This window comes from Xenopus laevis, chromosome 7S (genome assembly GCF_017654675.1).
Source record: "Xenopus laevis strain J_2021 chromosome 7S, Xenopus_laevis_v10.1, whole genome shotgun sequence".
NCBI lineage: Eukaryota > Metazoa > Chordata > Amphibia > Anura > Pipidae > Xenopus > Xenopus laevis.
In genome coordinates, this window is record NC_054384.1 from 71,373,524 (window position 1) to 71,386,013 (window position 12,490).

Here is a 12,490-nt window from a genome sequence, read left to right on the forward strand (position 1 = left end):
TGGTTTGGCTTCCCGCATGCAGACCTACGAAGCCCAGCAAACCCACTTCGGCCAGGCACTAGAAGCAATCCTGGAGAAATTGTCTGCCTTGTCTCCAGTGGCTCCAGTTCGTCCGCCGGTTCCAGCTACTCCACTCCAGATTTCCGAACCTCGCATCCCTGCACCTCCTCTGTACAGCGGTGATCCGGAATCATGCCGTGGTTTCATCAATCAGTGTGATATCCAGTTCACCCTGCTTCCAGGTCAGTTTGTCTCGGAGCGAGCGAAGGTGGGCTATATCATCACCCGCCTGCAAGGGAAAGCTCTGGAGTGGGCTTCTCCTCTCTGGGAGAAGGAGGATCCGGTCATTGACGATGCCAAGGCCTTCATCCGTGACCTTCGCACGGTGTTCGACGCCCCAGGTCGATCTGCTTCAGCTTCTGCTCGCTTGTTCCAGTTACAGCAAGGCACTCGTACAGTTCCTGAGTATGCCATCGAGTTCCGTACCCTAGTGGCTGAGACTTCGTGGAACAACGATAGCTATCATGCTGCCTTCTATAATGGGCTGGCAATGCGCATTAAGGACGATCTGGTGTCCCGTGAAATGCCTCCACTCTGGGAAGATCTCGTTGCCTTGGCAGTGAAGGTGGATACCCGGCAGAGGGAGCATCAAGTTGATCGAGAGCGGGCAAGGAAATTCCAGAGATTTCAACCAGTACTGGCTCCTCGCTTTCAGAGACCATTTCTTTCCCGTTTGGCTCCTTCCCCACCCTCTCCTTCTTCTCCTGCGGCTCCTGCAACTTCTTCTCCTGCGGCTGAAGAACCGATGCAGATAGGACGGGTTCGCCTTTCCGAACAGGAGAAACTTCGGAGAAGGGCTGCTGGTCTTTGCCTTTATTGTGGGGGAAAGGCCCACTTCGCCTATGAATGCCCTGTGAAGCCGGGAAACGCCAACACCTAGGTATGTTTGGGGAGACTTACCTGGGTGGAATTGGTCCTTCTCCCCATTCTTCTACTCTACGTTTCCTTCTTCCTGTACAGATCCGGTTTGGAACCCAAAAGATTTCTTCCCAAGCTTTCCTCGACTCTGGTGCAGCAGGGAATTTCATGGACAAGGATTTTGCCGGAAAACATTCCATTCCTCTCCAACCCTTGGCTGTTCCCCTTCGAGTTCTTGCCATTGATGATCGTCCTTTATCTTCTGCTATTATTTCACAGTCTACCCTGGAACTTTCTCTCACTGTGGGAACGATGCATCTAGAAAGACTGTCTTTTCTCTTAATTGACTGCCCTTCAACTCCCATTGTACTTGGTCTGCCCTGGCTGAGTATCCACAATCCAGTCATTGATTGGTCTTCTGCTCAGATCTCCCGCTGGAGTCCTTTTTGTCAACAGAACTGTCTGCCTGTCAAATCTCTTATTAAAGTTTCTTCTGTGACCCCGAATTCTTCTTTACCTCCAGTTTACCAAGCCTTCTCAGATTTCTTTTCAACAAGAAGTCTGCTGAAACCTTACCTCCTCATCGTTCCTATGACTGTCCTATTGAACTGCTTCCTGGATCCATGCCCCCTAGGGGCCGCACCTACCCACTTTCCCCTTCCGAAACTTCTGCTATGAAGGAATACATCCAGGAAACCTCCAAAGGGGGTTCATTCGTCCATCTTCCTCTCCGGCCGGGGCTGGATTCTTCTTTGTGGAAAAGAAAGACGGCGGTTTGCGGCCCTGCATTGACTACAGGGGTTTAAACAAAATTACGGTGAAAAATCGTTACCCTCTTCCTCTCATCTCTGAATTGTTCGACCAGCTGAAGGGTGCAAGCCTCTTCACCAAACTAGATCTGCGTGGGGCCTACAATCTTATCCGGATCAGAGAAGGAGACGAATGGAAGACCGCATTCAATACACGTGACGGGCATTATGAGTACTTGGTTATGCCCTTCGGCCTTTGCAATGCCCCTGCGGTCTTTCAAGAATTCGTTAATGATATCTTCCGGGATTTGTTGGGGCAATATGTGGTCGTTTATTTGGACGATATTCTTATTTTTTCCAAAAACCTTCAAGAACATCGTCATCAGGTTCAAGAAGTTCTTTCCCGTCTACGAAAGAACAATCTGTTTGCCAAGTTGGAGAAATGTTCCTTTGAAGTATCAACCATTTCTTTCCTAGGATACATCATTTCCCAACAAGGCTTCAAGATGGATCCAGCCAAGGTTTCAGCAATTCAAGATTGGCCTCTTCCCACCAGTGTCAAGGCTGTTCAAAGATTCATCGGCTTTGCTAACTATTATAGACAATTCATTAAAGGTTTTTCGTCAAAGATTGCTCCAATTCTTGCTCTTATACGTAAAGGGGGTAAACCTCAGCATTGGTCTCCACTAGCCTTGGAAGCTTTCAAGACTCTTAAAGAATCCTTTTCGTCTGCCCCAATCCTTAGGCACCCTGAACCTCTCCAACCTTTCTTCATCGAAGTAGATGCCTCGGATATTGGAGCAGGAGCAATATTATCTCAAAGATCCTCTTCTGATGGTAAACTGCATCCGTGTGCCTTCTTTTCCAAGAAGTTTTCCTCCTCCGAAAGAAATTATGACGTGGGGAACCGTGAGTTACTGGCTGTCAAACTTGCTCTAGAAGAGTGGAGACACTTACTTGAAGGGTCATCGGTCCCCGTATCCATCTTCACCGACCACAAAAACCTAGAGTATATCCAGACCCTTAAGCGCCTCAATCCCCGACAAGCCAGATGGGCACTGTTCTTCTCACGTTTTAACTTCATCTTAACTTTTCGTCCTGGTTCAAGAAACAAGAAAGCGGATGCTCTTTCCCGAAGTTTTACCCCCGAAAACCCCATCTCTGAAGACCCAGAATCCATTGTGCCTCCTACAAAGATCATTGCCGCCCTGTTTCCTTCCCTTGCTTCTCATCTTTTGTCTATTCAAGCTTCTGCTCCTGTGGAAACTCCTGTAGGCGTAGCCTTTGTTCCTCCTGAGCTTCGTCATTCCATTCTGGTCCAATCTCACAGCTCGAAGCAGGCCGGTCATCCTGGAATTAAAAAAACGACTGAACTTTTATCTCGTCTCGTCTGGTGGCCTTCTTTAAGAAAGGATGTTAAAGACTTTGTTTCCTCCTGCTCCCCTTGTGCTGTATCCAAATCTGGACATTCTCCTCCCAAAGGCCTACTTTTACCTTTGCCTGTTCCTTCCCGCCCTTGGACCCATTTGGCAATGGATTTCATCGTGGATCTTCCTGCTTCCTCCGGCTACACTGTCATCTGGGTGGTGATTGACAGATTTAGTAAGATGGCACACTTTATTCCTCTTCGGAAACTTCCTTCAGCTCCAGAACTTTCTTCTTTATTCATTAAACATATTTTTCGTCTCCATGGTTTTCCTGCTGAGATTGTCTCTGACCGTGGGTCCCAATTTATTTCTAAGTTTTGGAGGTCTCTTTGTAAAGCCCTTAATATTTCCCTTCAGTTTTCTTCTTCATATCATCCCCAGTCTAATGGAGCGGCAGAAAGGGTTAACCAGGCTCTTGAACAGTTCCTCCGATGTCATGTATCCCTGTGTCAGGATGATTGGGCTGACCTCCTTCCTTGGGCCGAATTTGCACATAACAATGCCTTGCACTCTTCTTCTGAAAAGTCTCCTTTTTTTTGTGTTTATGGTCTTAACCCCTTGGCTTTTCCTCAAGATCTTCTGCTCACAAATGTTCCTGCCGCCAACGATCAAGCTGCCCACATGTCGGCCATCTGGCAGGCTACTATTGTCAACTTAGAGAAGAGTTCCCTTGCACAGAAAAAGTTTGCTGACAAGAGGAGAGTTTCTTCCCCTCTGTATGTTCCCGGTGACAAGGTCTGGCTGTCTACTCGCAATATTCGCCTCAAAGTTCCTTCACCTAAACTTGGTCCCAAGTTTATTGGTCCCTTCCCTATCACGAGATCATCAATCCTGTGGCTGTGCGGTTGCAACTTCCTCCTGAGATGCGGATCCCCAATGCTTTCCATGTTTCTTTGCTTAAACCTGCAGTTTCTTCTTCTTCTTCTTCTTCTTCCCCAGTTCCTGTCATTGTAGATGGGCATCAAGAGTTCGAAGTAAAGAAGATTTTGGACTCTCGGATTTCTAGAGGCGCCCTGCAGTACCTCATTGAATGGAAGGGATTCGGTCCTGAGGAGTGCTCGTGGGTAAGAAGCTCCGATGTCCATGCTCCTCTCTTGGTCCAAAGGTTTCATCGACAGTTCCCTTCCAGCCCAGGTGGTCCTGAGGCCCCCCCTAAGGAGGGGGGTACTGTAATGGAAACCGATTGTCTTCTCCAAGATGGCGGCCAAGATGGCGGCCTCCTGGATCCTGCTGGTCGCAGCACTATGACATCAGCGTCTTTTCGCCCTCGGATTGGTCGCCGGCGTCGGAACGGACGCCGGCGTCAGAATGTGCGTCGGCGTCAGGACGCTGGCGTCAGTGCGTCGGCGTCATGACGTCAGCGCGTCCAAAATTGGCGCCAAACCCAGGCCTATTTAAAGCAGCTTCAGAGTCTCCTCAATGCCCAATTATAGGTTTTCGCTTGCTGATTCCTGGGTGTGTTTATCATTGATTATCTTGTGTACCGACCTTGCCTGAACTCTCGTCTTTGAACCTCGTCTGCCTGAACTGATTCTACTGCCTGTTTACGACTATTCTATTGCCTACTCCTTCTGTACTGCGAACTCGGACTTTGTTACCTCCTCCTTGGTCCTTACTACCTCGGGGCCCTCGGGCCTTACACTATGCAGCCAGCAACTTACCTTCCATGATGGCATATCAAATTAGTGTGTGATTTTTATCGTGCAAGTCATCTGCATGTGCAGGGGTTACATTCAAATACTGCCCTAGTAAACATTGCCCTTTTATTGGTTTTACCTTAAACCACCGTTTGCGATGTTCTGTGTGCTCCATCAGAAATCACCTGACCAGAAATACTGCAGCTCTAACTGTAAACAGGAAGAAGTGTGGGTGCAAAGACAAAAATTTGTTGAGTTATTGGCTCATGTGACCTAACATGTATGTGTGACCTTGGTTTGTTTGTGTGCAGTGTGAATCATACCATCCCAGGGGGTGGCCCTTAGTACTTAAAGGAATACTGTCATGGGAAAAAAAAATATTTTTTCAAAATGCATCAGTTAATGGTGCTGCTCTAGCAAATTTCTGTACTGAAATCCGTTTCTCAAATGAGCAAAGATTTTTTTATAATTAATTTTGAAATATTACATGGGGCTAGACATAGTGTCAGTTTCCCAGCTGTCCCCAGTCATGTGACATGTGCTCTGATAAACTGTACTGCAAGGAATTAAATTTTATATTGTAGAGTGAATTATTTGCAGTGTAAACAGTGTAATTTAGAAATAAAAACTACACCATAAAAACATGACAGAATCCCTTTAAAAAGGCAATTTTCTTTTAGGATTACCCAATGGCACATACTACTAGAAAAATATATTTTATGAAAATGGTCTATTTAGATGAAGCAGGGTTTTACATATGGGCTGTTTTATGCACTACGTTGTTTGGGGGTATAGTTATCCTTTAAATCCAGGACTATACTTTAAACCTTGCACAGAAATCACGAAGATAAAGCAGCGTATTAGCAATGTATGCAACTGAAGTACTTCTGTGAAAAGTGAAATGCCCCTGTTTTTGTACTTTGCATCATTAAATGAACAGTAACACTAAAAAATTAAAGTGTTTTAAAGGAATGACAATATAATGTAGTGTTGTGCTGCACTGATACAATTGAATGTTTGCTTCAGAAACACTACTATAGTTTATATAAACAAGCTGCTGTGTAGCCATGGGGCAGCGATTCAAAGCTGAAAAAGGAGAAAAGGCACAGGATACACAGCAGATAACAGAGAATCTCTGTAGTATACAATGGGATTCTTCAGAACGTATCGATTATCTGCTTGTGTATCCTCTGCTGTATGCCTTTTTCAGCTTTGAATGGCTGACCCAATGACTACACAGCAGGTATTTCATATAAATTAGAGTAGAGTTTCTGTAGCAAGCACACAACAGTTGTACCAGTGCAGAACAACAGTACATTATATTTTTATAATTATAAAACTCTTTCATTTTTAGTGTTTGAATTTCTTTAAGGGCACAAATGAGTGTCTTTTTTGGTAAATCACACACAATTTGCAGTACACATTATTCCTCCAGATTTTGTGCTGAACTGGTGTCATTTTCAGCATGCTGCATTGATAATGGCATTAGTGTTCAATTACATGGAAGTCTGGAATTACCGGCAGGTCAAGGTTCCCTGGTTGTGCGTATTTCATATTACTTTGGATAAACATAGCACTTTCTTGTAAACCCAATATATAAAACCCCAAAGAATCATCAAATACTGTAGTACTCATCTACTGCGTTTGTGTTAGTCTAGGGGCAATGCAAGTTCATGAACAGAAAGAAAATATACCCACCATTTTCCTGAGGAATATAATTCTCATCATAATCTTCTTCCAAAATAAGCTGGTCTCCAATGCGGATTGCAGAAGTGGCCATCATATCTGATGTTCAACAAATAGGCTAATAGAGGTAAAAAAAAAGTGTGACATTTATATCAAAACGTATATACAGTCAAACATCAATAAATCGCATGTCCCCTGAATTTACGTTTCCCTGGTTTACATTATATTTTTATAGTCCTGTCATGTGTTAATACATTTCAATGGAACATTTCCCATTTTACTTCATAATTTTGGTCCATTTTCATTAAAAAAAACCCGTTTACCCCGGTGAATATTAGCTTGGCAGCATATTTAGTTATTTGCAATTACTAAAATGTTAAAGTTATTTAAAGGATTATGTACTTGATGAGCCCTCCAGAGAAGGTATATGTATTTCTACTTTAAAATGATGCAGAAATTATGCCTTTATATAAATTCCCCCCTTTTAGGGTGCATTATTTATAAATGTTAACTGTGCATTCCGTTTCATTTTTTTTGGGGGGGGGGGGCTTGTGACTGGTTCTACAGCATTAAAGGAATGACACATAAGGCTTTTTCTACTACTACTACTTTGAGCAAAGCATTTTAACCACTGCACGTTTAAGAAGCATAAATATGAGGGAGCAAAATGCCCTCCAATGCCTTTGTGAGAATAGACTGAAAGAATTGGAACAAACTAGGGATGCACCGAATCCAGGATTCAGTTCGGGATTCGGCCAGGATTTTGTCCTTTTTCAGCAGGATTCAGATTCGGCCGAATCCTTCTGCCCAGCTGAACTGAATCCGAATCCTAATTTGCAATTGCAACATATGGTCGGGGAAGGAAAGAGCATGACTTTTTGTCACAAAAAAGAAAGTAAAAACTGTTTCCCCTTCCCACCTACAATTTGCATATCCAAATTAGGAATCAGATTCGGTATTCTGCCGAATCTTTCGGGGGTTTGGCCGAATCCAAAATAGTTGATTTGGTGCGTACCTAGAACAAACCCTTTAAAGGAGAACTAAACCCTAAAAATTAATAGGGCTAAAAATGCCATGTCTTATATACTGAACTTATTGCACCAGCCTAAAGTTTCAGCTTCTTAATATCAGCAATGATCAAGGACTTTAAACCTGTCACAGGGGGTCACCATTTTGGAAAGTGTCTGTGACATTCACATGCTCAGTGGGCTCTGAGCTGCTGTTGAGAAGCTAAGCTAAGGGGTTGTCACAAATTATGAAGCTTTTAAGTTGGGCTGAAGCTACAGGGTTGATTATTTAATTTTGATGCTAGTTGAGACATTTATACAGTATATTGAAAATGAGAAAATTATATTTAAGAAAATGAGGAGCTACTGGGGCATCTCTGAGGCACAGATCTTCCCTGCTAAATGGCTGTGGTTGCCATGGGTTGGTACAGAAGCCCAAAACATAATGTACAACATTTCTACCCTACATCTTTAGTTCAAGTGATACTGACACTAAAAAACTACTTTTTAAAATATGAAAGTTACTTATAGGTCATGTTGATCGTTTTTTGCCGAGAGGTTTGTTTTTGTAAGTAATTGTTAGTTGAAGTTTCTAAACATGACTGCTTTGCCAACCTGACCCACCCTGACCACTCCCATCTCAGCCTGTCAGTTAAAGATTCTAATGCTAACGGACTTCTGCTGCACAAATATGGCAGCCCCCTCATAGAGGAACATGGGGCATCAGACAAGTAATGTAAAAGCATTTATGGCAAAGTTATACATTTCTTTCAAAGGCAATATTATGATAGATTTTAAAAAAAAGAGTTTAAACTCTGGTGTCTGCATCTCTTTAAGCCTTAGTTCTTTTTTTAAAACAAAATCACCCTAATTACAGAAAAAGGATTCTATCAATAACTCTTAAGAAGTAAAATTTTATTCCATAATTTGCACTGGAAGTGAGAGTTCTCTATTAACAAAAGCTTCACATTCATCAAAAAAAAATCAATTACATTTGTGACTGAAAATACATGTAATCTTTACTGGAATAGTCTTGTCTAAAACATACTTCATAATTTTTCAAAAAAGGTTATATCCTTGTTTGCACAGTGAATATTCTGTTACAGAAGAAAAATGTCCCCTAACTGCCTCTCGAGTTTACCAGGTGTGAAAGCTTTTCTGCTTGTTGGGCAATTTTATCTGACAAATCACTCACACCTCCATTTTTGCATAATTCCTCCTGAAGTCAATAAGAGATGGTGGAAGCTGTCACTTATTGTTTTCCACCACTAGGAGCCTTATAAAGGAGCATTCAGACCTTAGCGGCCAGAGATTCTATGTAAAAAAAACACTGTATGATATTTCTAAGCAGGATTAATTAAATAATAAAGTGACAGATAATAAAGAAAAGCAAGGCAAAGGGATTAATTGTACAGGTGTGGGACCTGTTATCCATATCATGTCAACATAATATATCTTTCTGTAATTTGGACCTCCATACCTTAAATCTACTATTTTAAACATTAATTAAACCCAATAGGATTGTTTTGTCAACAATAAGAATATATGTGATATAGGTTAGTTTGGATCAAGAACAATTATTATAACAGAGAAAAAGAAAAATTGTGAATTATTTCATTAAAATGGAGTAATACATTAGATAAACTGTAACTTGTTAGCCATAGAATTGTTAAATTAGGGAAGTGAAAACGTTATTGCACAAAGGTTGTAGTCAAAAAAACTCACTAAAACATTTGTAGCCTGAAAACACGTGCAAAACCTTTGTTTTTGAGTGCTTTCCTATTCAGATAACTGGGAAATGCAAGACATTGTCATACCACTTTTCAGCAAGTGGAAATATGCAGGCTGAAAAGCATTGCAAGTTCCATTGACCTTAAGAGTGGGTATCGAGTATACAGCAGCCTTACATGACTAAGTGGGAAGAGGACCTAGAATTCACAATTTCCGAAAAAACTTGGACAGCAATTTGGGATACTGCTAGAAAAACATCCATATGTGCAGTCTCTAGTGAAAGAGCTTATAAAATCATATTCCGCTGGTACTATACTCCAACACGTATTAGTAAATTAAGTGGCAACCCAGATCACTCCTACTGCTTTAGAGGGTGTGGTGAGAGAGGTTCTTTTTTGCACACCTGGTGGACTTGCTCGATAGCTCGGACATTCTGGAACATGGTAGCGACTCTGCTCTCTGAGGTTCTGCATTGCACTGTTCAAGCATCACCACACACATTTTTGTTAGTGATGAAGATCAGAGCGATACACTTTTCACAATCTCGTTAATTAGCCGTACACATTCTTACAGCAGCAAGATCTCTATTAGCAGCAAATTGGAAAAAACCAAATATTCCAGGCCGTCCAGCGTTAATATCAAAGATAAACTGGGTCAGAGCAATGGAATCCATACGACACAGACTTCATGATAGAAGCTATGAAGGGGAGTTGGAGTGGCATCCGTGGGCCCAGTACTTAGATGACCTGCAGACCAGAGGTACCACTTCCTGAATGTACGCTGTTCTAACGTTTAATATAACTAGAACCTGATCATTTCTATTTTCCCCCCAGCTTTTCTTTCCTTTTCTCTCTCCGACTGTCCTCCCCTATACCTAACCTCCTTCCCCACAGAAACAATGCAATATAGAGTGCTAAATCTGAAACATTGGGACGAGAGATGTTTCATTCTAGCATTCGCAAATAGAATTGTTAGAATACTGTGTTGTGCTTCCGACTAATGCTATGATCGGATTACTGTTTTGTATGTTCTCTCTAGCAAGCTATTCCCTCGTTCCATATGTTGCTTCATTCTTTTTTCTGGCAATTAAAATGTAATAAAAATTTTCAATAACAAAAAAAAAAGAGTGGGTATCGAACAATGAGAAAAGCATGCAAAGGAGTAGCTCTGAAATTAGAAATGTTACCATGCTATGAATTTGCATAAGTGTCTTGTATTAAAATAAATAATACAATTTAAGTTTTAAATGAAATGTAATATTGTTTTTTTGTTTTCTGTCTGCTTTACCCATGAGCAGTAAAAAGATTAGGAGCAACACAGGCATGACAACAGTTCCTGGGGGTGCCAAATAGGGTTGCCACCTATTGGTAGAATACCAGTCAAGGCCGGGGCCGGTATTACAAGTTTACTGCCAATGTATTAGCCAGTAAATTTGTAATCCCTATTGTTCCGCCCCTGGCTGGCTTCATATCTGCCCCTGGTCCGCCTCAGATCGGCCCCTCTGAGCTCCCCTACACTCACCTAATCCAAGCTCTGCAGTCCCTTCCTGGCCAAACCGGCATTTAAACTTCGAGACTCCACCCCTGAAATATCACAACTCCGGGGGGAGTGAAGGGTGCAGTGATTGCTTTACCTGAGGCTTAAAGGGGGAAGAAAATATGACTGACAATTAAAATTTTTAAATATATTTATAACTAGTATACATGTATAAATAAAAAAAAGAATTTGGTTTTCATGTTTAATTCAAAAAGGATTTACAGCTTTTGTATGCATGCTTGAAAGGTTTCCATTTAAAATGGACTATATGGGAGATAGCCATCCATTAATTCAGAGCTTTCTGGATAATGGGTTTCTTTATGAGGGATCCCATGCCTGCATATAGTTCATAATATATATGTATATTTACCTTGCCCTTATCTGTTTTATTTTCATTGCCAAGGGTACTTCTAACAACAACAATGGAAGTGTATCAAATTGTTAATAAGCCACTCATAATAATATAAATCATAATACATTTTCTGACACTTTCTCTTCCTGTACATTGCACAGCATTGGACACTGATCTATTTTTTTTACTGCTATGCAAAGGATTAGGATAAGTGTTACTTGATCTTACTTTGTCCTGCAGGACACAAGCATTGAAACTGAATGTATATTGTATATAAAAAGCAATGTTTCTTATAATTGCAAGAAAGAACATAGCAACTGAGGTACCAGGGACTGTATTCCCCCCATGCAAGCACAAAAGTGACAATACCATTTCCAGCAGCCATGAAATCCATATTCCCATAATTCTACAATTCTGCAATATTATGCAGTGATGGCATGGGCGTTGCACCTAGGAGCAAGGATTTGGTGTTCACGCTGCTGCTGAGGACAGTATCATTGAAATACATGTGTTCTACACAGTCAAACACATTCTGTTGAACTGAATCGATCACCTCTAATAAATATACTGATTCGTTAACACTTTGCAGACTATCTGGCCAATGTCACATCTATTCTCTAGCACCCAAAGATCTCTCACTGTATTCAGATCAGTCTAATAACATGTAACTGTTTAGTGCACAGTTGCACCCTAACCCTGGCTCTGGCTGATCCCCAACTAATTTCTTTAGGCCCACAAGCAAAAGCCCACTTGTTGCCCTAATACATGCAGAATAGCTGTGGATCACTTGCAATATGGGTTCTAGGGTTACACGAATGAACTGGACACATAGAAATTGCCACTGCACAAACCTATACAAGTAACATGGCCCCCAGCTCAGTAAGTCCAAAACCTTGTACACAATGTAAGTCTTCGAAAAGCTCCACTGCCTCTAGTCACTGGAGCTCATTTATCAACACTGGGCAAATTTGCCCATGGGCTGTTACCTATAGCAACCAATCAGATTGCTGCATTCATTGTTCTTCTTGCAGCTGGCTTTAAAAAGCTGATCACTGATTGGTTGCTATAGGTAACAGCCCATGGGCAATTTTGCCCAGTGTTGATAAATGAGCCCCAGGTGTCCATTCCAACATTCCACTCACTGCTCGCTCCATGCTAAGAACTGAACTCTCCTCAAACCCATCTCACATTTCAGTTCGCATTATATTCCCAGAAAAGTCTTTTGCATCACACTTACTATTGCAACATGACCTGAGCCCTAACTACAGCCAAATCTAGAATAAGCCTTAAACACAATACATACCAGCTTCTTCTCTCTAGCTGCACCGCTTCCAGGGACGCTTCCTGCGTTGCCCTGCACCATCTAACATACCCACTTCCGGTGCCTCGCTGCCTGGCAACTGTGTTATTTTATCTTGCAGTCCTGATAGGTTAAACAGAAGCGTGC

General features: G+C 42.0%; 1 protein-coding gene across 7 annotated transcripts in view; it reads right to left on the reverse strand.

Moving 5' to 3' along the window:
- LOC108697590 (centrosomal protein of 164 kDa) overlaps positions 1-12,481 on the reverse strand; it is a 56,866-nt gene extending 44,385 nt beyond the window's left edge. For 3 of the 7 annotated variants that reach the window (XM_041571377.1, XM_041571376.1, XM_018227765.2), the window contains exons 1-2: positions 12,347-12,478; positions 6,430-6,535 (exon numbers count right to left, since the gene is read on the reverse strand). In XM_041571377.1, coding sequence (XP_041427311.1) covers positions 6,430-6,514 — 85 coding nt within the window. In that variant the 5' untranslated portion in view covers positions 6,515-6,535; positions 12,347-12,478. Of the gene's footprint in view, positions 1-6,429; positions 6,536-10,676; positions 10,801-11,061; positions 11,094-12,346 lie in introns of those variants that run through there. The other 4 variants (XM_018227761.2, XM_041571375.1, XM_041571374.1 and 1 more) reach the window with 4 other exon arrangements.
- Between the last annotated feature and the right edge of the window lie 9 nt (positions 12,482-12,490).